The following is a 24739-nucleotide window of genomic DNA, read 5'->3' on the forward strand; positions in this document are numbered from 1 at the left end:
CACAATCTTGGTTTGGTTTCAGACTTTTTATGGAGGAGCATCCAACCATTCCTATTACACCCAGCTCTAGTTCTTCTGTGCTAGAACATTAATATTTCACATCTTTAGAACAAAATTCCAGAAGTTAAAAAGCTCAAGTTCCTGCCTTTGACCTTGCTGCTACATAACAGTAACTCCAAATGCACGCCCTTTTTAGTCATGAGACTGTAGGATAATCAACCCATCTATTCTTTTGGACTGTACCTGACCAAGACCCATGCGTGCTAGGTATGGCCACAATAGTGGGCCGTCACAGGTATGGCCCCACTAGGGGGCCCTGATTACCCACATTAACACTAAGTATCTAAGATTTACTGGGAAGTTTTTGAATTATGATTATTCTGGCCTCTTCCAGGAGATCGGTTATCTTTGGAAGACCCTGCCAGGGCCTATTTCCATGAACATCACAGCTAAAAGAACCTTATAGAAACTAAACTAAACCAAATTGAGGCAGCAGTATTTTGAACATCAGCATCACCAGAAGATAAGGGATCTGAGAAGCTGAATAAGTCCTATTAAGCTTGGTTGGCAGAAAGTTCTATGGAAAAAATATTTGTGGATATAGAAACAATGTTTACCTTTTCAAAGGGCTAATACTTCAGAGCACATCTTTATATCTCAAGAAGAGAAAAACACTAAAACATAATATCACAAATCACTTTACACTACAGGCCACATTCATATTCACATTCATTCACTTGCCACCTTCTTTCATCTTTACCTTTTCCGACAGGATGTCCTGGCTCTGATTCTACTTCTCTCCTGGTCCCTCATTTCCTTCTTTGCTTGTTGGTGTGGGTGTGTCTGGGTTTTGCTGTGACACCAGACCTGGAGAGCTTTTCCCGCCTTGGCGCCAGCCACACCTGGGAAGTAATTAGACTCACCTGCAGCTGATCAGCCTCATCGAGAGAGCTAATGTCTGCCTTTGTTGTTTCCAGGAGAATTGAAGAAACGAGTGGAGAGAGTGGAACATGTTGTATATCGACACCAAGGGAGCAGAAATACTCACCACAGACACTGGGAGAAGTCACAGCACGGGAGCAGGGAACGAGCACCCTAAGAGAGCACGCACTGGGGATTATTTGCATTTTGTCATTTGTTCACTGTAAATAAACGCACTGTATTCTACTTAGGAAGTCCTTGTTTGGTTCCTCCCTTTGCCAGCCTTACCTCCCTTTTGCCTCTCTTCCATAGTTCATTTGATTGGTACGCAGTGCATGTTTGTTGGGGTAAAAGTCAAAGGAGATGAGCAAAATTTGTATCACAGTTGAATAAAAATGCCAGAGTCTTAGGAATTACTTCAGTGATTTTAATGCAACAAGTTTGGTTCAACTTGACCAGCCACAGGATAAGCATGTGCAACCTACTGGATACAATATAGCTATGCTCCTAAGCAGAAGGACAACATAGAACTACCACCTATGAATTAATATTGCCATATGAACATGTGTTCCTAAATATAACTCAAAGGGATAAAGTATGTTCAAGAAATCCAAAAAATAAAAGGCATCTTAGGCAACATCTGAGTCTACTCTCCTGACTGTCAGTAAATATGAAAGACACTGTAAGTCCTTTGGAGCTATCTATGTATTCTAACTTATTCTCACACATAATGTCAATAACAACCAGCAGCTGGATTATAATTTCTGTCTTTAAGTCATCAGCATTACAGCACAAGCAGAATATGAAAGACTAACAGAATTTAAGATGGTCAGACTGTTATGCATCCACAACACCACTTTTCTTCCTTCTGTAGGGCCAGGTGTTAAATCCTGTATTAGGTTGTGTGCATCATCCTTGACAGCTCACAAACAGTTTCCTAAAATATTTTCTGGTTAAAAACAAATTTACTTGGCTGCTTATATTTATTTTCATCAATACATCTTTATTTCAAAAAGCTGTTGAAGCAGATTTTCAGTGTCTTTTCTCTCTGTCCTTATTCTCCTCCATTTTTATCCTTCTGTTAATTCTCTTCCCAACCTCTCTTTCCTTCTCCTTTCTCTTTCCCGTTCCCTGGTCCGGTCTGTTCTGATTGTAATAACTTAAAATAATAATAATAATAACAATTTTTCAAAATCCTAATAAACTATGAAAATCAAGTGGACCAGTACAGCAAAAGGTCCATGTAGGAAAATAAATCTGTTGGGCATTTTTCTTCAGACAATAATTCTGATTGCTGCAGTGCTGGACAGGACAGGTAAAAAAACAGAAGATAGGATTTAGGACACGGCCCACTGGTGGTGGTGGTGAAGATGAAGACTGAGGTTTTAACAGAGCTCTGTCTGAGGTGTCTGAGGTGGAGATGGGGAGGAGGCGGGCTGCACAAAAAGAATCTAAAAGAAAGAACGACAGAGAGCATAGATTTAAACCATGTGAAGCAGAGGCTGATTGGCTCAAAGCAAAAGGGTGAAAAGATGACTGGACTAAAGTAATGATGTCAGTATTGAGATTGACAGCGTGGGAAAGCAGTAGACATGTAAACAGAAAAGTAGCCGAACACCCAAGACAGGCAGATGAGTGATGACTGATCTTACTTATTGAATTTACGCATAAGCTTCACTGCTAAAGTAAAAACTTGTACCTTACTGTAAGAATATTAACGTAACCAATTAAACATATGTCCTGAATAGGAGAATTCAGGAATCAAATATGGATAATGAAATGTTTTCTTTGACACCGCAGTTTGCCTCTTTCTCTTTCACTTCCTCCTCTTCTTCAATGTGCTTCTTCCCATCAGGCTGCCTCACCCATCGCAGTTTGAAGTCTCCACTCAGGCCATGCTCTGTCAGTCTCTGACTGAACTGTGAAACATAAATGCCTCATTAATATCCTGTTGAATCTTTAATTATCTCTGATTAACGAGATTTGTCAGTGGAAAACCGTTTTAATAGAAACATTTACCTACAAGTAAAGAAAGAGCTTCATCACTTGCTGAACATGTAATCATAATGATGACATTTAAATACCACTTTGTACACATTAACAAAACAGTTCTTGAAGGCTTACAAAATGTTTAAAGGCTACAGGTGAAAAAAATTATTTTAGAAGAGTCATCCTCTGGAAAATACTGCATTTAACACAGAATTTAAGCACATTTTCAGTAAATAATGTTTGTTCTTCAATGTTTTGGTTGGCTTCTATAAAAAGATTATTACTAAAGATGCATTCACTTTTCTATTTTTAGCAGTATGATTTTACTTTTCAAATACTGGACTTTTCAAATTAACTTTATTGTGCAGTTTACCCAGATCTATGAATAAAATAAATAAATAAATGTGACAAAATGATAAAATGTGTAAAATATGTTGTCTTCCTCAACGCACACCACAACTGGAGGCAAATCCCCTGTCCCGTGCATAGGTGTGGTTTCCCCGCAGGGGTTCATGAATAGTTTCCACCTCTATTCTGATATTTTTTATGGTGAGGTGTTATTCAGTATCTATTTCCCACTCACTATTCATATCTTTATGCTCAGTCAAAATAAGCCAGTGTTCCACGTCTACGTTTGGTGTTCCAAAAGTGGTGGTGCAAACTGAGTACTGGAGTAATGTTTATGTCTTCTGTGTGAGTTGGTGTCAACTCTCATCCTAAAGTCTCAAGAAGACCTTGAGCATTTCACTTAGATGTTGAAGACTGCAATGCAGTATGCACTGAACTGTCTCTGGTCATTGTTGCCACTTCCAATACAGGAAGTGGCCCCAGATTTCAGTTTTTGGGCACATATTGTGGGATCTGCTAACTGTTTGTGTTGAATTGAAAAATGCTGAGGCACCTGATAACATTTTGAATTATTATTATTTTTATTACAATATTCATCTATTTAAAAAAGATTCATTTCATGTCAGTTTTGCTGTCACTCTTATTTTTAATATCCAGTACCTGTTATAGAGACTTTCTTTGAGAAAAACAATTTTTTTTCCATAATAGTTAAATATTATTTGAAACTCAGGTATGACCTTTTCCAAGATTTTCTCCTTCAGGTCTTCCATATCCACAGAGGGGTCAGTTTTCTTCAGCTTAATCTTCAGCACCTTCCTCTCCCTGAGTGCTGGATTTATGAAAAAGAATGAGGAAAAAAATGCTGTGATGTAACGATCTTCTGAGACTAAAGAAAATATCAGAATATATTTTAAAAAACATATACAGTAAAATCAGAACTCACCAGTATAACAGACAAAGTACCAATGTACACCACAACCATCGTTGACCCATTTGCCTTCAAATATAGCCCCACATGCATCTGTGGGTATCTTGGATGGTTTATCAGGAGCCCAGTTGTTTAACGACTGTGCAGTTCCATCCGACCACTTCCAGGAATTCCTGTATAGTCCAATCCACGTGTAGGAACTCACTGTTATCTTTTTCAGCTCTTCAATCTCAGATTGGTTTCTCACACTGACCAAGTCAGTGTAGTTCTTCCTGCAGTAGCTCTGAGCATCCTCCCAGGCCTTACTCATATTCACAAATATGAAGCGTGATGTGTCTGAAAACATTTGAGCAAAGAAACGCAGTAAGGGTCTAACTTCACTGCTCAGCCAAAGAATGCACATGAGCTATACATCTGTGTTGCTTATTCATCACCTCAATTTGAGATTACAATGATAGTCATGATAATAATCAGGACACTGATATACAGTATGCATATTGTATCTAATTACTTTTGTTGTAGCAGAAGAATGGGAGTTGGCTGTTGCATTCTACATCTGCCCATTTCCCATTTTCAAGCATTGCTGCACAGACTTTATGGTGTCCTGAACCATTGGGTTCACCATCATCCCACATCCTGAACTCAGCCTCCCCTTCACCATAGTAATGCTGGTTTTCCAGAGACCACCTCCATGCTTCAGTGTCAGGTATAAGTCCAATCCACACATTTTGAAGCCCTTCTGTGAGTTTCCTCAGTTTGGCCAAATCTTGCTCTTTATGTGCAGTGGCCAGGTCAGTATACATGTTCCTGCAGTATTCCTGAGCTCCAGCCCAGCTTTTTCCATATTCAACAAGATGGTAAAGATGAGGAAAATAGCCAGGTAAGTAAAACAGTCCTGTGGCAATGATATATATATATATATATGTGTGTATATATATGTTGAATTGGTGCCTTTAATAGAAAAAACAGCTAAAATGGGTGACATCTCAGAGTGCAATCAAGTGAAATCACTGACCACAATTATTCATTTTGAACTCAAACAAACTCAATTTATAGTTAGTGTTCAACAAATCATAGACAAATACATGCGTGATTTGCAAAGGTCTTTGTTTAACTCAAACTCAAAGACTGCACAACATTTTATTTTCTTTGTTCAGTTAAAACATTGAAAATAAATGAAGTTGAAATAAATAATTCAGTCTGACCTGAGAGGATCATCATCATAACTGTAGTCTCTTTCATGATGCAGTGTTGGACACTTCACCTTAAATTGATGTGTTCTGGTATGTTATTTTCTGTGGTGGAAGTAAAAATATATACTGTAACAGTACTGCACTGAAACTAATAGCTTAGTAAAGGGTGTACTATGTATTGTAGATAGATCAAACACTTGATTTGTGAACTAGTAAATATAGCTGGGAAATAATAAAGAAAGTAAAACATTTGTCCAGATTGTAGTGACATGAAATGAAAAAGGAAGTACTTTACTTCAGAAAATGTATTTTGTCAGAGACATTAGTTGAATGTTTGTATGTGGACTGAAAATCAGTCTATAGAATAAACAAAAACAAACAGAATAACAAAACTAATGTGAACATGATGACAGACTAAGATATATGAGAACGATATGATGAAAGCAGAACAGGAACCATAAAATTCAACATTCAGGACCTGGCCTTGGCATAGAAATCAATGTAAATACGTTATGAATATGGTGGTAAAAACCTTTGTGAATTTGTTCATCTCTGCTCTTTTTGGTTCTACTTATACAACCCCGATCAAAACTTTAAGACCACATGAAAAATGGCAAAAAATGATATTTTGCATGGTTGGATCTTAACAAGGTTCCAAGTAGAGCTTCAACATGCAATAAAAAGAAAAGGTAGTGAGACAAACATTTTTTTGAACATGCAATTTATTAAAAAACAACGCTTAAACTGAAACAGACTGTTTTACAGCTGATCAAAAGTTTAGGACCACACGTCCAAAAAACCCTGTAAAGCCCCCCAAACAGCTTTACAGGGAACTCATTACAGAGTTCCAAACATGAACTCTGTAATGAGTTGCTCCACCGTTATTGCTTAAAAAATTTGTTGCGGCATGCTTGATACAAGCATGCCACAACAAGCAACAAGCGATTTCCATTTCTTCTTGTTGCATGCTGAAGCTCTACTTCGAACCATATTAGGATCCAACCAGGCAAAAAGGATTTTTTTTTTTTTTTTTTTTTTGCCATTTTTCAAGTGGTCTTAAACTTTTGATCAGGACTGTACCTTCAGCAATAAGTGAGCCCAAGATTTTTAATGACAATGCTGTGCGTCTTTTCTTTCTTTTAACTGTCCTGTCTGGAAGCTTTTGCAATTAGAATTATGAATTATAAATTCTCTATAGCTTATAGAGAATTTATAGAGCTTGTTGTTGTTTTTTCTTTTATCTATGTATTTCTTCATTTCTATTTGTGTTATTTCAGTTCTATATTATATGTGGCATATAGTATGCCAATGTCTGAGGCAGGACAGGCAGAGGAAAGAGGGAAAAAAGTTAAGGGGGGAGTAAATAGGGGAAAAATATAATAAAAGGATATAGCACAAATAGAAATGCAGAATGTATCGCCAACTGCTGCCCCTGTAAGAAAAACAAACATACAGCACCTGGAACAGAAAAATATGAAATCAACAATTTTCTTGTGGTGTGTGTGTGTCTTTCTCACGAAAAATACTTTAAAATGAGAGTGGGAAGCGACAACAACGCCCCCCAGGAGTCAGAGACAAACAGAGATGATTCCAGGAGATCCGGACCATCTGCAGCCCCCAAGAGTCCTGAAGATCTAAAGCCACACATTTCAGCGTCATTTGCGCAAACATCCCAGCAAGAGAAGGAGGGAGGCCCTAGATGGGGCACCCATGACTAAAGGTTGAGAGTCCCTGAGGACCAGAGGTAATGGCCAGCCAGTGGGGGGAGGGGCCCCAGGGAGGGGCAGCAGCGTCCAGTGGGGAGTGGTACGGAGTGGGAACCCCCAAACCAGGTCCCACAGGGGCCAAGTCTCATCAACCCCCAGACCTAAGCCCAGTCATGCACACACACAAATACACACAATGACACCCCCCTCTGAGGTGCAATCGAGGAGATACCCCTCGGAACCAGCAGAGAACTGCCGACGCAGACAGAAAATGAAAACCTAGTCAGTCACTTCAGGCATTTAGTCATAAAGTAGATACATGAAGACATATAAACAGAACCACATTAGTGTTCAAAGGAGCATAGATGAGATAATGTTTACTCAAGTAAATTTACAGCAACACCAGGCAAGACAAGATTTTCATAAATAAATTCTGTTTAAATTGTATCAGAACAGAAGAGTTATATGGAACATCATTTGAGCAAGCAGTAAGGAATTCATTATGATTTGTTCTGAATAAGAAAATGTATATTATTTTTTCAATGTTTTTTGATTTCTAACATCTCAGATTCCTTTATTTTTGTTTAAATGGAAATCCATTTATACTATTTTCTGCCCAGAAAATTCAATTCAGTTCAATTCAGTTTTATTTATCACAACATCAGTTGCCTCAAGACGCTTCATACTGTAAGGTAGACCCTACATACAGAAAAAACCCAACAGTCATATGACCCCCTATGAGCAAGCACGTTGGTGACAGTGGGAAGGAAAAACTCCCTTTTAACAGGAAGAAACCTCCGGCAGAACCAGGCTCAGTGAGTGGCAGCCATCTGCCGCAGGTCTTATTTTGTTTATTAATTTGAATACCCTAAATTTTGTGACTTAGTAGAATATAAAATGCAACAGATAATGTATAAAGCACAAAATATCTTGCTGTGCTCAGGAGCTGTTTGAAGTCAAATTGAGTCAATATGACTTGAGGTGAACATATTTTGAATTAAAAACTAAGATAAGAGCAAACATAAAGCAGAGATGTGTTTCTGTTAGAGGTGTTAACTTTTGGAATAATTATTACAGTGACTTCAAAAGCTGTTGTTCATTGTACTTGTTTAAGAACATTGGAACAATATATAAATCAAGAATGAAAAAGAGTAATAATGACAATACTGAAAGTCTTGGTTGTTTTGCTTGGATTATTTTTATGAACTTTAATTTAATGTATTTACTTATCTAAGATGGAAGTTTTTTGTTTTTTTTATTGTTTATTTAGTTTTGCCTTATGTAAATGACCTGCTTGCTGAATGATCTTTTGTTAAAAGGTTTGGCATAATAAGCATGTGCCTCATGTGCTTATCTCATGCTTTCTTGCTTTGTGGTAAATCTTAATTTTTTGATTCATTGAAAGATTTGAATGCTAATAAAAAAAACTAAAAAAACAAAAAGAGTGAGGGCAGCGGGAGATAGACAGATGGACTGGTGCTGCACCTACAGTGATGCGGACGTTGTCCAGTCCTTCATGGTAAAGAGCGAAAAAGCGAAGCTCTTGATTTACTGGTTGATCTACGTCCCCATCCTCACCTATAGTCACGAGCTTTGGGTAGTGACTGAAAGAATGAGAAAGCGGATACAAGCGGCAGGAATGAGCTTTCTCCAAAGGGTAGCTGGCCTTTCCCTTAGAGATAGGGTGAAGCGTTTAGGAGGAAAGGAAGATGGATGGATGGGTTTCTCCTTTCCTTCTTTTGCTCCTTATTGAATCCAGAATCAAATTTAAAATCCTTTTCCTGACGTACAAGGTCTTAAATAATCAAGCCCCATTTTATCTTCATAATACTACTTAGTACCATATCACCCTAAAAAAAAGAGTTCACTCTTACACTAAATGGTTTTCTTTCTCACAATTACTTGTGATCCCAATGATATTTAAACATATAACAGGAAGCAGAGCTGCAAATTATATGCAAATTCAGGACCTAGAGGAACTTGAGGATGTTATAAATTAAACTAAGTCTAAATTTAACATTATTGACTATGTAAAACACATCAGCAAATTTATGGTTAGAGTAACACTGTACCATTCATTGCATTGCAATTATTTGCATACCATAGTCAAACAATGGTTTTTGTGTCAGAGAAAGAGGAAGCCAAGTGAATGAAGACATGAAATCATGTAGAACTGAGGAAGGCTGAACCACAATCGGCTAACTGTTGCAGTGATCTCAATGTTGCACTCGTAGTATGGCACTATAGTGGGCAATGCCATTTAAAAAGTGGGTTAGCTCAGCTGACGGCAGGACAGGAACACTTTCCAGGATTTTTGCATTCAAAACTCACTTATCACAAATCCAAAAGAACGAATCATGAATCCATAAAACACAAAGCCACAGGTCAACAACGCAGGGAGTATGCTAAAAACTGTAAACATTGCCACTGATGTCAGTTGTGTAACCTGTTGATAAGTGGCATGATCAGTGGTGTCAAAAGCTGAAGGTAAACCTAGTAGGACTATATTTATCCAAAATGCATAAGAATATCATTAGTAATTTTTAGTAATGCGGTTTCAGTGCTGTGGTTTCATTGGAAACCAGACTGGAATTTGTCCAAGATATTATTGATCACTTTTGTTGATTATTAATCAAACCAGGCTGAGTGTGGTTAGCAACTCCTTCATGTGAAGGTAGTGAACCTGGGGATTTGTGTCTCCATGATAATGGATGGAACATGATCACTGATTCAGGGGTTTGGGTTGACAAATGGGGGTAATCAGGCTTTTAAAAGTTCTACCCCATTGAGAATTCATGAGCATAAACTATTAAACCAATTAACCAAGTCACCGATGTCCAAAAAAGTAGGTGTGGTGATGAGGACGTGAGAAAGGAGAGCTGAATTCTGATTCAGTAAAAAGACTAGATGTTAACATCCCTGATAATGCATTGCTTTAAATGGAGAAAATCTTGAGGAATGGCTGTTATGAGGAAAGGCAGCCCAGAAACTTTACCAGTGGCACACATCGTTGTGTGCCTCAACTTTCGGTCTTTTACCCAAGCTAATCTGCCATTTTTCCTTGGTTAGGTTTAGGGATTAGGGATCTGATCTAGATTATCATATTAAATTTGGGACACAACGTCAGTAGTGGACCTTGGATTCATCGGGTGTTTCGGCCATTATCACTAGACACACTCATACAAGGAGGCTCTGCCAGGGTTGATCAGGCCCAGGCGTTTGTCACTGGTTTATGTTAAAATTGTTATTTCTCTTCTTCTTTCTGCTGTTTAGTTATCTACAGTTTATTTTCTTCTATCTATTCACTGCAACTGAGAAATACTTACCTCTAACATTTATGGAGCCTTATTTCTTCAAAGGGACAGAAAAGGTGTCCGGTGCTCATTAAAAATGTCACACTAAATGGTTTTCTTCTGGGAAGAAAATGCTGGCTGTATCAAAAATTACACATTTGTGGTCAGAACAAACTCCCTTCATATGAATCAGACATTTGCAGGGAGTTTATAGACTGGCCAAGATTAAAAACCAGTTCCTGGATATGCCCACCATTATTTCCAGGGTCATTAACATGATCCACTTATTTAGATGACTTGGCAGTACAGTTAGAAGGATAGCCAGTATGTAAAGAGCACTACCAGAATTATGTTGAATTTAACAGCAGTATCTGAGAGCAGATTGAATTTATTACATGATTTAGGTAGAGTCATCATGCGCTAGAATTTTATATTCAAAATCAATACCCAGGAAAATACCATCAATACCACAGCGAAGATCTGATCCTACAACAGTTGAATGAGAAAATGGAAAGCTTGACAGATAGGTAGCATAATAGGTAAATGGTTAATTAGCAGTAAATGTAAGAAAACAGCTGTATGGAGTGTGAACTGAAAGATTTCTGCAGCATCATTCTATACATACATGTCTTACCTGAGGCTGACAGCTCCTTGTCCTCCACCTGTTTTCTTCTTTTTTCTTGTAATCTGATTTTTTCTTTAACACATCAGACTTTTAGATTCCAGACTTTTAAAGCGTTCGTCACTCTGCGGAAACTGGAAAGTTGAGCCTCAACAGTCAGACTTCCTCCTTATTTCCTGCAGTAGAGGTGCAGGCTTCGCTCTGATCCCCAATTTCTGTGCTTCACTTGGAGATATTATATAATTATTTATATAGCGAAATGAGGGCGGGGCAGCATGCAGATAGTATGCAAGTTACACGTCATGCACAAGGAGACTGCCTTATGCAGGGTGGTGAGGACAAAGAATGCTGGCATGTTTCAGAACTCCGATGGTAATTTTTCATGCAAACTTTTTTTTTTTCACGCAGAGCACAGGCGCATTTAGAGCATTTGGGCGGTGTGCGCAATCACCATCAATCTTATTTGCCAACTCGTCTAATGCAGACAGGAGAGAGTGAAAAATGTCCGTGTTGTTGCTCATGATGTTACAGTCTCTCACACAGAGGCTGGTTTGTCATTAGTCGCCTAAATGACAGTTTCTTTGCTGCGGCAGAAAGAAGATCCTGAGGTCATTTAATGACACAAATCAGTGATGCAGAACACACTTTAACTGAAAAACAGTTCAAACTTGTCTGGGGACGTTGTTGTGACTTATAAAGTCTGCTTATTTTTATTTGTTCTCTAAAATCAATGTTAGCTAAACATTATATCCTGGGGTCATGTGATGACCCCAGGATACATCACTGAAGATGCGTACCAGTGCATCCAGGAGATGTGTCTTTAAAGATAGCTCATTTTTGCTTTCTGGGCCACAAGCGTGCTGGCATATCACCAAAATGAGCTGCTTTATTATTTGAATTTGTTAAAGATTTCTGTTCCTGTTCTGGGCTCCAGATTCACATGTGAACAAGTCAAAAGGATGTTAGCTGTCTATGTCCAGCAGCAGCAGCCTGTTTGAATATTGTTATAAATCGACTCGGATCAGTTTGTGCCTTTTATTGGTTTGTAGATTCTGTTCCACTGTAACATTTAACTTTTAGGTGACGGCACAAAGTCTAAGAGAGGAGGAGAGAGAGGCAGAGAGCAAAAAGAAAGAGGTGAGTGGTCACAGTCAGGAAAAGGTTCTTAAACTGCTGCTTCTGTTTGGCCCACATTTAATGATAATGATTTCACATACGCAGTGTTATATTGATATCAAAAAACGGATCCTCAACCTGCTTTTATTATAATTATCATCATGTTGTATTATTGTTTTATTTTGCAGTATTTTACTATCAGTGGAATGACGGAGTGAGGATGGAGAGAGAGGACAGAGCGTGTGACGGTGAAGTTTGCGGGAAAAACTATAGCTTTTACACAGTAAGTTGACATGCATTTCAATTAAAATATCAGTGTATGTAATAAAAAACATATTCATTAATGTAAATATTAGGATTTAACAGGAGTCATAGCTCTACACATGGCGTAAACAGGATAATTGTCGCTACATTGATGTCACAGACTGCAAATGTATTCTCCACTCTAGGATTTGGGATACGTGGTGATGGTCACATTTGAAAGTATTATATTCCATTAATAATAATTATAAGACACTGTATGCATGACATTATGACTGAAGGCTGAGCTCCTCTGAACCTCGATTCAGCCATAGCACAGGGCAAGGATACAGATGTTTCCACACAGGTTTTAGTAAATGAGGACCAATTTTCTAATCTCAGAGTGAAGCACAGATGCCCCCCGCCACACTCCACAGTAGAGGTCATGGTTGGTGTAGTGGGGCAGTTTTGCTGGTGTTGGGGCAAAAAGTGATTTCAAACTTTCTGGCACAACAGTGGCAGACAGCCAGGACTGCATTTGGTTTCAGTGGTGAAAGCAACAGAGCTGCATGGGCGTCAATCCAAAATTCAGAAATAAATTCTGCTGTCCCATCTGTCTGCTGCTACCTAGGACCTAAACTAGCAGCGAACAAGGATATCAGAGTCTACCCTACACTACTTTAACACAGTTCAACTCTGTATGGTTCACACAATAACACTGCAAACTAACCAGCTCAGCCTGCATTTACTGTCCAGTTCAGAGTTTGACTACCATGGCACCTTGTTTTCAAAAACATTTAAGAACATCAAATATTCAGCTCAGCGACACATCCTCCAAGTCCAACAGGCACGATTAAAAAAAGATCTACAAAGATGCTTTCAGTACCAGATTATATCAGTTGCTGAGCACTCCTCATCCTAGCAAAAAACCACTGGCTCACTCTTAACATCTTTCTCCAAGAGTGAAACTGTCACTAACCCCCTTATCCAGTCTTTTGGGAGAAAAAACAAACAAACAAACAAACAAACAAAAAAAAAAACAGCAGGTGTAGCAGAAAGACAAATCATCTTTATTTGGGTCGACAAGTTCAGACAGTAGAAAAGAAAAATGCAAAAAAATAATAAAGACAGAGGCATACTACCAAAAACAGTCCAAGTAAGAAAACAGTCCTTTGAATGCATAAGTGAGGTTACCTGTGCATTTCTCTGGTGAAGTTAGATGCATGTAGTGCCAGCAGGTATCTGTGGTCTAAACGACAAAAGCCTCGCCTCACAGAGAAGCTTTTACATGTTAAATGAGCGAAAATTAAATTGCCTGAGTACAAGTGTCAGTTCTTTCTACTCAGACTTCATCAATACAGGGGAACAAACATCCATGTTAATGTTTTACACTCAAAGCAAGACATATTAATCTGATTTTTTATACACACCCTGGAGATGAGCCCATCATTATTTATTTGCTGGGATCTTCATGCGTTTTGTATTGAACTTTAATTTCCTCATCTCCAGCTGTACAAGACCTGTACTCAGATTCATACATGGGTAAGGTTAGTACATAGCCAAACATGCAGAATATGGGAAAAAAAAAATCAATTGATGCTGACTTTACAAGGGTGTGTGTTAAAATGGCATCTGATTCAAGAGTACAAATTACCAAGGTTGACCTGGATTACACTCGTTTAATAAGGTTCACTAAATCTCAAAAGAAAAAAAGTAACAGTAGTAGTTCTGCAAATGAAATGTATCAAACTAGAAAATCGAGGTTTTTCAATAAGTGAGAGCTGAAAATATTGAGGTCCTTTTGTCAGAGCTGGCCCTTTAACATATGTCAGGTTTCCCAAAATGAATTACAAAATAAAACTCTGAATTTGTTAGCAGTGGTCCAAAAAATAAACACACAAACATGGAGCCTAACAGCCACAACATTGAAACCTCTCATGATAGTCACAGTTGTGCTGGAAAAAACTTGGCTACTAGCCTTCACGTGGTTGTTGCGATTCACCTAAACACTGCTGCATACCAACAAGCTCAGCTGCTGCAGAGGCACAACATGATAGCTGAACTCACACTGCAGTAATGAGGTGGACAACAGCAGGGAGGTGGTTTCAATGTTGTGACTGGTTGTTAATGTGCTTAATGCATGCAGACGTGTGAGTTTCAACCACATCCTGCCTATACAGTGAGCTTTATCTGAGGTGTTTATTTGAACTATGAGGATAAGGGACACGTGGCTGCTTTTTCTCAGTCATCTGAAGCTGTTTCACTCTGTAGTCAGTTGTGATTCAGGTATTTTTTTTTTTTAAACCTTTTTCTAGTCTAAAAAAGAAAGAAAGAAAGAAAAAAAAGAAAACAGTCTCACTAACATGTGGATTCACTTCTGGCCTCAGAGCTGTGGATACAAACCCTGATGATAAAAGTAAATGGTCTTTCAGACTCAGTGGTGGTTTGTGCTGCAGTTATTTCACAGCCCTGTGTTATCCTATTCTAAGTGTGTATCTGCTTACTTTTAAGTTTAAAAAAATAACATCAAGTGACATGATTACAAAAGAGGAAATGCCTGGAGCACAAACTCAAAGAGGGCCAGGTGTTGTAGTCTTTGGTGACATTTCATTTAAGTCAGATATCAGACCAGGCATGCTGAGTAAAGTTACAGGAAGCATACAGAGCTTTAAAGGAAATCCTACTTTCCCTGCGTTTGGTGCAGCTACATGAAGCTGGATGATGAAAACCTACGTCACTCTCGCACAATTTTTTTTGTATTGACTTTACTATTACACCTCTCAACCAATCTGCATTTCTCAGCTGTTACAGAGCCACTTCTTCTGCATCACTACAACACTGCTGCTCCATCCAGAGAGGGAGAGCTGCAGCACCAGGAGAACTTCTACGCCCATCACTGTACATCCAGCACTACTACATGTCGTACTGCTGGCTGCTCTGACTGGGGGTCAGTAGTGGTGGTGGTGGTGGTGGAGGGGCTGCTTCTTCTGAGGGAGGAGCCGGTGCTGCGGCCTCATTAGGATTAGCTGTACCGAGGTTGGCTTCTTGGCCTGCAGGTGGGTCTGGGAATGCTCCTGATGCTGCTGCTCCAGGTGGGATGTCTGAGGGTGGAGGAGGCATGCTGTTGCTGCTGCCCCCATCATCACTGGGGGCACTGCTGTTGGGAGTACTGCTCTCCCTGGGGAGCTCAGGGGGAGGTGTTGCTTTATCAGAGGAAGAAGATGAAGTATCAGATGGTGGTGGTGGAGCCACCTGAGGGTCTGAAAGCGGCTCTGCAGGTGCGGCCTCATCTAAAGAAAGGAATGGATGCAGATTTGGTATAAACACATCTGATTTTTGTCTGTTGTTAAACAATAAATTAATTTGTCAGGAACATCTCAACTAAAACTAAAGTAATAGTAGCTGTAGCTGACGTTTACAGCAGTTTCAGTCCAATCCAGTTTTATTTATACAGCACCAAATCCCAACAACAGTCACCTCAAAGCACTGTACAAGCACTAAAGCACTTTGGGAGGTCAGTAGAAGTATTGTTTCAAAAACATCTAAGTACTAAACAATTTTCATGAATGTTAACCTATCATGCAGCACATTAGCTAGCATTTAACTATTAGTAATTAGCTGACAGCTATATTAGCCATCAGCAATATTTACAATTTAAAAAAAAAAAAGCCCTTTCATTTATTCTGTTGGTCACAGGGTTAAATCAATACAAATAATGAAGGCATAAACTTTATAGTACACATCAAAGGTGGGGAGTCATAACTGTTTTATGGTGTATTTACTGGGTAACGTCCCAGTAAATCTGAATTACATGTTCCTTGGTACTGGTAAGCAAAATTAATAAAACGGGTAAAGAACAAATTAACTCCACTGGCCAAAAATATCTATATACAGTGAAACCGTTTGAATGACTTCTCCGTCAACCCAGTGGCTGTTATCAGGTTGATCACAATTGTACTTAAATCTAAACAAGTTTTAAGATTTAAAGCGTTTTATCCAACATGCCTCATTCACACAAGCACTTTCCTTCTATATTTAAATACTTTCTAATATTCCCACATATTCAACATTTCGATGGATGCATCTTGGGGATTGTATTTTCCGTAGGATATTTGGCTTGCAGAATGAAGCACCCAAGGATAGACTCACCAACGTTCCCATTAGTTAATGACCTGCTCTACCTCCTGAGCTACAACCAACCGTCCCAGTGCATGTCTCTGTGTCCCCCCACTGGTACCTGTCTCCATTGGTGTAGGTTTGTCCTCCTCCTTGGTCCCTGAGGTGGGGCTAGCATTAGTGCTGTTCTTCTCTGCAGTTTTGTTTCCAGCAGATTCCTGTTGCTGTTGAGCAGCTTTCTCCGCCTGCTCAGCGGCCTCCCGCTCCCGCTCCTCCGCCCGGCGCCTTGCCGCCTCTTCAGCAGCAGCCATCTCTGCTGCTAGTTTCTCCATATCCACTTCAACCTTCTGACTGCACAGCTGGGAACACACAGGACTCTCAATTAAACAAAATTAATTTCAAAAGTTGCAACTGTCATAAGATTGAAGGCAAAGGGAAAGTAGGAGAAACAAGATGCAATCTCATATACAGCAAGAGCACCTTTACTAATATATTTTCTTAGAAAACTGGTGTTAATACTTCTTTTGTATATACGAAGCGTGTGTCTTTGCACCAGTACTAATGTTGCGTGTGTCTAGGCCTATGCTTATTACACATAACAGTCTGTGGTGACAAATTTTATCTAAAGGGATTTTTAGTCATTTAGAAATAAAGCTCTTCCTTCCTACACACTCAGCTCTCTCTAGGTAAATAAACAGTGCTGCTTTACCCGCTTCAGCTCAGTATTGAATGAGTCAGTGGTCTCTAGAAAACGTCTTTTCTTGTCTTGATGGCGATCCTCGATCTGAAGAAGTTCAGCTTCAAGTTTCCTCTGAAATCACCAGTAATCAATCAGCAGGAATAGATCCTTCCTTTTAGATGTGAAACAGTTTATAAAACTAGTGCAACTACTTTTGGTGGCAAGCAAAAATTTGAAAAAAAATAAATAAATAAAATTGTGATCTTTATTGATTGAAAATATCAGCTGACTTTGTAGTCAGTGTTTTTTACTTAATAGAAAAACTTCACACATTCAATTGTAAATACTTCATTTTTATAGGATATCAAAGAAATCCTATAAAATACACAAATATTGTTGTTTAACAAACTGCATTTTTATTTTTCTAAAAAACAAAGTAACAAAATAGAAGCAAAAACATCCTGCTAACATACCTGGTGCACCATAAGAGACTGGACCTGCCTCTTGAGGACCTGCATGCGGGCTGTGGTGACCACAGAGCGGACGTCAGGCACCACAATCTCACTGAGGATGTCACTAATGAGCCGGTGGTTCCTCTGGAAGCGAGCAGCTGCTGTGTGCTTCACTGAGAAACCATCATCATAATCTAGGTGGAGCGAAAAGACAAGATGGGCAGAATTCATGAGGAAAACAGACAGACAGATCAGTGTTTATTTTAAGCATATTACATTTGCATTGCGAAGCCATGATTAAAAATCATAGATATCTTCATAATTAACCTACCATCAGGATCTTCAGCAGGCTGAATGCTCATGTACGGCTCTCCTTTGTCCATACGTGACTGCCTCTGCCTGCTCTCCTCCTCCATTGCCGCCTCAGCCCGGTTCTTGGCGTTGATGTAGGCCAAGTAGGCAGGTGAGTTGTGGTAGGCCTTCAAAGAATCATTGTACTCAATCTAAGAGGAAGGTTGAGAAGAAAAGAAAACAAGCCCTTTAAAACAACTTTGATCATTTCTTATTTTTCAATGCAGGGATTCTTTAGTTGTCACTCCTACAACTGCTGTCGAACTGTCAACATGTAAAAAAGGTATCCAAGAGCAACGGGTTACTTACAAAAGAAATGTAGACACTTGCTCCTCCTTACCTTCTCAGCCTCGTACTCATTAAGGTAGTCCTGCTTCTCTTCATCACTCAGGTCCCTCCACATGCCCCCAATAATCTTTCCAATCTCCCACAGCTTCAGGTCTGGGTTGGAAGCCTTTACTTGGTCCCATACCTTTCATATTCACATTAACACACACAATCAGGCAGGATCAAATGAAGTTGACTGTTACAATACAAAGAAGGAAATACGGGAGGCAAAGTACAGAGGTAAGAAACAGTTGTAAGATCTAACTGGATGAAATTATTAGTAAGGAAAAGCATAACTGCTTAAGTGCTGCAAGAAAGCATGATGGAAAATATTCACTTATATATGGAGTTCAATTTTTTTCTAAATGCAGGATCCTTTAGATCACATTTTGTTTTTGAGCATACAGTGTTAAAATGACAGCTGTGAAACTAGAGAAAAGCAGGCAAGAGATGAGCCTATAAGGGGGAAAAATAGAGTGCCAGGGACAGATTATCCCAGTACAAGGAAACATATGGAGATGTAGCAATTTTGCATGTTGACAAACACAGAAGGCTACTGTGAGTCAACGAAAACAAAGTGGAGAGCCTCCACTAGGTGGCTGAGGTGGTGGTGAGGCGTCATGGCTTGGCTGTTTCCCACCCTCAAACCCCTGCCAGCTTTTCAGGGGGATGGGAGGACAAGCAGTAAAAGCAGACACCGTGGATGGGTGTCTTACCTTCCTGCTTACCTTCCGGCTGTACCGCATGTATGGCATCAGTGGCTTGTCTGGTGGTTTGGGAGGCTTTGGGACGGTGATGCCCGAGGAGTTCTGTGGAAAGAAGGAGAGAGGGGGCACAAAGAAGAAGGAGGAAAAAGTATGAATGGAGAGATGGAAGGTATGAAGCCAAAGGGAAACAAACAAGGGCCAGGTTTAGAGAGTGAACAGAAAAAACAAAAACTATACTAAAACATCTGCTGATTATAGTCTGATATGGTTTGTGGAAAAGGTAAAACAACAGATGTGAATGTAAACATGACAATACACAATACTGAAATGTTCCTTAATGCTTTCATACAGTCAGATAAAAACAATTTTCATGTGTTAAGATGTTCTACAAGCCAAAGCATGGCTTTAAGTGTTTCGGAGCATCTCTGTAAAGCAAATGATGTTTAGATGTTTCACAGGCTGCTCATTTGCATTACTATCACCCCCTAACTGGTGATGCAGAAAATGCTTTTTTTTTGTTTTGGCTGTTCACTTTGATTTGGTTACAAAAAAACCAAAATTCCAACATTGTCTTTATTTTGGGATTGGAATTACGTGTGAACAAATCAAGCTGCCAGCTCTAATGTGTGTTCATGTTAGAAAACAGCACCACTGACTGAGTGCACAATGAGTGGGAAAATAAATACATTTTCAAAGTGAACAGTTTCCTGTAGCATTGCTTCTCTGTGTTATCTGCGTTTTGTTCTGCTGTAATATATCTTGTTTTATGCAAGTGCACTCAGAGCCTGAAACCTTGTTTAACAAAAAGCTGGCAACTACTGTTGTGAAATCAGTTATGTCAGATTAGGTATTAGGTTTTGCTGAAAGGACTAGCAAAGTTTGGCTAATTTGGCTAGGGCAAAACATCTTTTGAAGATAATTCAAACAATAAAGGAACACATTCACCATAAAAGTAGTGTTTTGCCTATGCCACCATGCACACCCACAGGAAAGCTTGTGTTCTAGTTTCATCAACAAAAACTGCCTTTTCTCTTCAGTTGTTTCAGACCGACAAGAGCAGATATGCTTTCTGACTTGATTACTGCTAACTGCAGTGCATTAACTGTTAAGGCCGAATCAGTCGCGTTGAAAACGTGTTATTTTTTCCCACCAGGTCACTAAGAAACTAAATCTTATTCAGTTTAGGTTTTTTTTTCCAAAAGCAGAGCTGTTATCAAACGTTAAGTTCCAACTGACATCACATCTTACTTTTTTTTAATGAATTAATTTGTTTTTTCAAAACAAATTAATGCACCCAACTGAAGCTCTTTAAAGCCTCAAGTCATATATTCAGTTTCCTCACTTCAATATACAGTCTAAGCCTTTCTTACAATCCTATCATTCTTCTCATACCTGGGCCCTTTATTCAATCCAAAACATTTACTTGTGCTTTACACTTTCTGTTACATTTAATTTGTTTTTCAAATCGCTCCATTAATTCATTACCCTGCTGGAGCCTCCGGAGCTCCCTCCCAGTCGGAGGTTGTTGTAGGCCAGATGGCTGTAAGGGTTGTAGCCCACAAACCCTGGGGTGGAAGGCATTTGCTGATGGAAGACAAATGAGACAAAACACGAATGAGAAATGGCTCACACACAAGAGGAGGAAGAGGGATAAACATAAATAAGTGAAAAGGAGGGGGAAACATGAAAATACATGTATATATATATATATATATGCTGACGTTTTGGTTTGTTTGTTCCATGATCTTATCATGCAAGGCAAAAAAGGGCAGCTGGATGACATTAAGAATTAGTGCACAACAAAAACATATGTAACTGAGTGTGTATCAGCAGATTTCACCTCTACACAGTGCTGTGCACTGCTGCTGAATGTAAGGAAATGAAAAGCATCAAAACAAGCATATTGACTCTGTTACTTCGCATACATGTCTACTCATAACATTAGCCAAGGTAGATTCTGCAAAGCTATTCAGTCAAATAACAAACTAACTTGATCCCCATCAGTAATCTCAAATACCTTTGGTGCAAGACCTAAAAAAAACAAAACGTGTGGCATGACAGGAAAAAGGGGTGAAAGCGATGATGGAGAACTGAAGAACAAGGTTTGTGGCAACCTTGGCACGTTCACACATTAAAGAATTAAAGGAAAGTAACAAAGAAAGGAAGCAAAAAACTAACATGACCCTTGGCCGCTAAACCATGAACACTAAGACTGGTGCTAAAAGTGGGACACTTACTGTTGTCGGGGCAGGGGGAGGGGGAGGAGCGTAGGATGGTCGTTCTGTTCAAAGTTTAAAAAAAAAAAAAAGAAAAAAAAAAAATCTGTTAGTCAACCCTTGCATACCTGCTGTGTACAAATGACATGTTTTCCCCGCTGTTTACTTTTTGCCTGACAATAATACCACTTGAGTGTGAACAGTGAGGGTTCTTCCTGTCTACTGTGAAAGTACTTCAGCCCCATTTTTTACTCCTCTGCATCATGAATGTCTGAAAGGAAATGCACTCCTAAATGAGGTAATCCAACTGACTGCAGCTGACACCCAGGTACATTTTGCAATTTAACATTACTTTCAGTTTTCAGCCGTAGACAATTCCTTATTTTCACAATTACATTAATGCCAACAAACTAGATCTGTCCCATTTCACTTTATCGACCAGGCTGTGGTGGTCCTGAGTGTTACTCTGATGCTCTTTGGAGTCTTAACCGTCAGTTGTACGTTTTCAAACTCCACCACTGTGTTCTGCATCTCAAGTCGACAGTCCTCATTTCACTGCAATGTCAAGCTCAATGTGACCGCAGAGCAGAACAAAGGCTACCATTGCTATCTCCAGTTTGAATCAGTTGACTTTGAGTCTATACACAACACGAGGAACTGACTAAAGAGGCAAATCTGACACAAATCTAATTCTATGAGAAATAGTGCAACTGTACACACTCTTCAATGGTGTTTTTATTGAAAAGCCCACCCATCTAGACAGCATGACATTACTTTTATGAAGCATGGCAACCTAAAGCTTAAAAATCTGCATGACGGCATCCTGTGTGCAAAAAGAGCGCAAAAATGTGCTTTATGTTATCAGAGGAGTCCCTTAATGAAATAGTATTCCTGCATCTTTTCCCCAGTGAACTGATCGCATATATATGAACCATAGAATGAGACCGGTGTTGGCATATAAAAGATATCAATGACTGACTTATTTACTTACTTGACATCGCAGCTGAGAAGCGGTCTACGGGATGGAGGCTATTTTCATGCTGGTTAAGCTGAAGAGGGAAACATAAAGAGAGAGGAACTCAACTACAGTCAACTTTGTAGTTTCGGCGTAGAACGAGGAAGAAGAAAAAAAGCACCGGTAAATGAGCGGATAACAACAACAATGGCTGACTGGGTTAAACGGGTTAGCATTAGCTTACAAGGCCTACTAGCTAAACTCGCCGACACCAAAGCCTCTTTGTCCCATATTCATACGAGTTATCCATCAAATTTATTGGCTCTAGGTCCAAACAGTAAAAGTAAACAAACACGAATATGCTTTCATTCAAAACTATGTGACACTTTTAAAGAGCAAAACGCTTAAGCGACGTCTGTATAAGCCTTGCTGTTAAAGCTAGGCTAGGTTAACGAAGAAGTCACCAGCTCCTGCTACCAATCAACACATGGAATTAATCAACCAGCCCAAGTTTCCTCTGGCACATGAAAACGTTTTCCCGCTTCTTCCCCGAAGTTACAAAATGCAACAGTGACACTTTTAACAATATAAATACATGCATATATTTATATATACACATGCTGGGAACAACATACAGCAATTCACCCAACCGTCCTTTGTTCCCTCTGTGGGGCCGCTTGTTCCGCCTCCCACGCACACACCGGAAGTGCTATTTTTCAAGCATGTCGTTCGGCGGATAAGAAATGAGCATTTCATAATAAAAGTATATTTGTGTTAAAATACATTTGTTCATGTATTTAAAATATCCTAACATCAGAACTATTAAGTTTTGTATTCCAAACCACTTAAACGTATGTGCAAACCGTGGAAAACATCGATGTATCTTCTTGTCAGAAAAGTGAAACTAACAAATGCCTTAAGCCAGGATAAAGGCCAGCAGGGGGAGATTCCTGTGGTTGTAGAAAGACAGGAGGATTTATTAGTCAATCCTTCAACCAATGAGTCTGTGTTTAAAAGATGTCTGTCATCCCTGTGATATTGCTCTAAGTTGCCGAAATCCTTTTGTGAAGCTACTTTCTGAAAATGGACTTGATCTCAATGTGACACGTCATGCTCTTTGTTCTTTATGGCTGACAAGCCATTAGCCAGGGAATGTGGTTTAGCCTTCTTTGTGACATCAAATAAATATCATAATTTACAAAATAAAATTAATGTCCCATTCAATAAGAGGTAACACCAGCAACAGAGCCAGTTATCAGGAAACTGTCTCTTGACGTCATACAGTACACAACCTGCGAAACCAGAATTGATGCCTCCTGTTGGCCATTAGAAAAAACACATTCACTTTTCAGACCTGGAAGCTAAATCCATGAAGTTCTGGTTACTGACTTTCCTGTTGCATACCTAGATTTTTATGGGTCTTTCTTTGGCATTATATTTCACAATAGTAAAACCTATAGACTTCATGCTATTTTATTCTTAAAACTAAATAATTTTCCTTGTTTTTCACAGTGCTCAGTTCCTCCCCATTTTTATTTCTCAAACACTCTGTCTGAAGTACGCTTTTCATACCAAATCATGTTGGTCAATTTTTTAAAAAGACATTTGTTGCCCTCTTTCGCTACTTTGATGACATGGTAGGGTTAAAAGAAATTCCAGTGGTTCCATTTTTAGTGTTAATTCTGCTTACAAAGACAATAGCAAGCTGTAACCACAAGATGGCAGTAATGTAAAGGATGGATTCTGTTTGAAGACAACCTTGTATCTTTCAATGTCTTTCACAATTCCACTGATATTTGTAAAAAACCACCAGTGTAGGAAAAAAATGTCTACACTGTAATTCATTTGACATACAATTAGACATAGCTCTGGATTCCTCATCATGTTAACGTTCATTTAATAATAATAATAATAATAAAAGTCTTGTAATCATTACAAGTAATCTTTTACTGGATATTAACTTGCAGTGCAGGAAACACAGAAACACTAGAAAGAAATTGTTCTGCACTGCAGTGACTCTTAAAAATAAAATGACTGAAGTATAATGAAAAACTTTTGAAAAACTTCGAGCACATACTCAGATGATGCCGGACATAAATATTCCAATAAATATTCCAAATGTTGTTCTGGAAAAATCATTTACTGTCAGTAAAGATGCTATCAATGCACTTCCTTTATGTGCACATGCAGTGTGAACATAAAGAATGAGTGTTCCACTTATTCTCTGAGTAACCCCTGGTGAGTTGTTAAAATTCTAAAAAGTGCTGTACTTCAAATATTGTACTATTTTTTAAACATGTTCTCATGAAGATGCATTTTCCTGTGTAGTGTGCGCAACAAAGAGTGGACGCTGCAACACTCCCTTCCCACCTCTCATACAACGGTCTGCTGAAGGGGAGGTTCATCCAAGTGGATGAGTGAAGAAATGTTTCTCAGACTGAAAACGCTATGCCCAGATGAACATAATCAAATTTGGGATTCTCTTCCCACCTACCATACTACCGTCTGTTGAAGGGGAGGGTCAGTTTGTCAAGCGTCCATCCAGACTTGAACTTGTGATCTTTTCAATAGTTCTACAAC

At 39.1% G+C, this 24739-nt stretch overlaps 2 protein-coding genes across 9 annotated transcripts; both read right to left on the reverse strand.

Moving 5' to 3' along the window:
- Positions 1 to 1176: 1176 nt before the first annotated feature.
- On the reverse strand, positions 1177 to 11200 carry LOC102081034 (C-type mannose receptor 2). Of its 5 annotated transcripts, none has more exons than XM_025906688.1 (7): positions 11013 to 11200; positions 5392 to 5481; positions 4698 to 5020; positions 4202 to 4522; positions 3996 to 4087; positions 2727 to 2840; positions 1177 to 2372 (listed from the first exon to the last, which is right to left on the reverse strand). In XM_025906688.1, exons 3-7 carry the CDS (start codon positions 4987 to 4989, stop codon positions 2307 to 2309), a joined length of 885 nt encoding a protein of 294 aa, XP_025762473.1. In that variant the 5' UTR covers positions 4990 to 5020; positions 5392 to 5481; positions 11013 to 11200; the 3' UTR covers positions 1177 to 2306. The 5 variants fall into 5 exon arrangements, with proteins under 5 accessions (XP_025762473.1, XP_019213860.1, XP_025762472.1 ...); XM_019358315.2 differs by having other exon boundaries at positions 2787 to 2840; positions 4698 to 5081; XM_025906687.1 differs by having other exon boundaries at positions 4698 to 5081.
- Positions 11201 to 13405: 2205 nt separating this feature from the next.
- Positions 13406 to 22903, reverse strand: LOC100691722 (SWI/SNF-related matrix-associated actin-dependent regulator of chromatin subfamily E member 1). 4 transcript variants are annotated; one of them, XM_003446443.5, is made up of 11 exons: positions 22795 to 22903; positions 22196 to 22253; positions 21226 to 21269; positions 20474 to 20572; positions 19010 to 19090; positions 18295 to 18426; positions 17935 to 18106; positions 17625 to 17797; positions 17182 to 17283; positions 16594 to 16831; positions 13406 to 15646 (listed from the first exon to the last, which is right to left on the reverse strand). In XM_003446443.5, exons 2-11 carry the CDS (start codon positions 22200 to 22202, stop codon positions 15270 to 15272), a joined length of 1425 nt encoding a protein of 474 aa, XP_003446491.1. In that variant the 5' UTR covers positions 22203 to 22253; positions 22795 to 22903; the 3' UTR covers positions 13406 to 15269. The 4 variants fall into 4 exon arrangements, with proteins under 4 accessions (XP_003446491.1, XP_005468656.1, XP_025762477.1 ...); XM_005468599.4 differs by having other exon boundaries at positions 18998 to 19090; XM_025906692.1 differs by lacking the exon at positions 20474 to 20572.
- Positions 22904 to 24739: the final 1836 nt, after the last annotated feature.

This window comes from Oreochromis niloticus, linkage group LG4, assembly GCF_001858045.2.
Source record: "Oreochromis niloticus isolate F11D_XX linkage group LG4, O_niloticus_UMD_NMBU, whole genome shotgun sequence".
NCBI lineage: Eukaryota > Metazoa > Chordata > Actinopteri > Cichliformes > Cichlidae > Oreochromis > Oreochromis niloticus.

Coding starts and splice junctions, on each gene's coding strand:
- LOC102081034 (XM_025906687.1), bottom strand. CDS start 5,428: ATGAAAGAGACTACAGTTATGATGATGATCCTCTCAG. Junction 5,082..5,391: donor TATGATGATGATCCTCTCAG/GTCAGACTGAAT, acceptor TCATTGCCACAG/GACTGTTTTACTTACCTGGC. Junction 4,088..4,201: donor GTACTTTGTCTGTTATACTG/GTGAGTTCTGAT, acceptor TCATAAATCCAG/CACTCAGGGAGAGGAAGGTG.
- LOC100691722 (XM_005468599.4), bottom strand. Junction 18,107..18,294: donor ATGAGTACGAGGCTGAGAAG/GTAAGGAGGAGC, acceptor CCTTCCTCTTAG/ATTGAGTACAATGATTCTTT. Junction 17,284..17,624: donor AGTCTCTTATGGTGCACCAG/GTATGTTAGCAG, acceptor TGGTGATTTCAG/AGGAAACTTGAAGCTGAACT.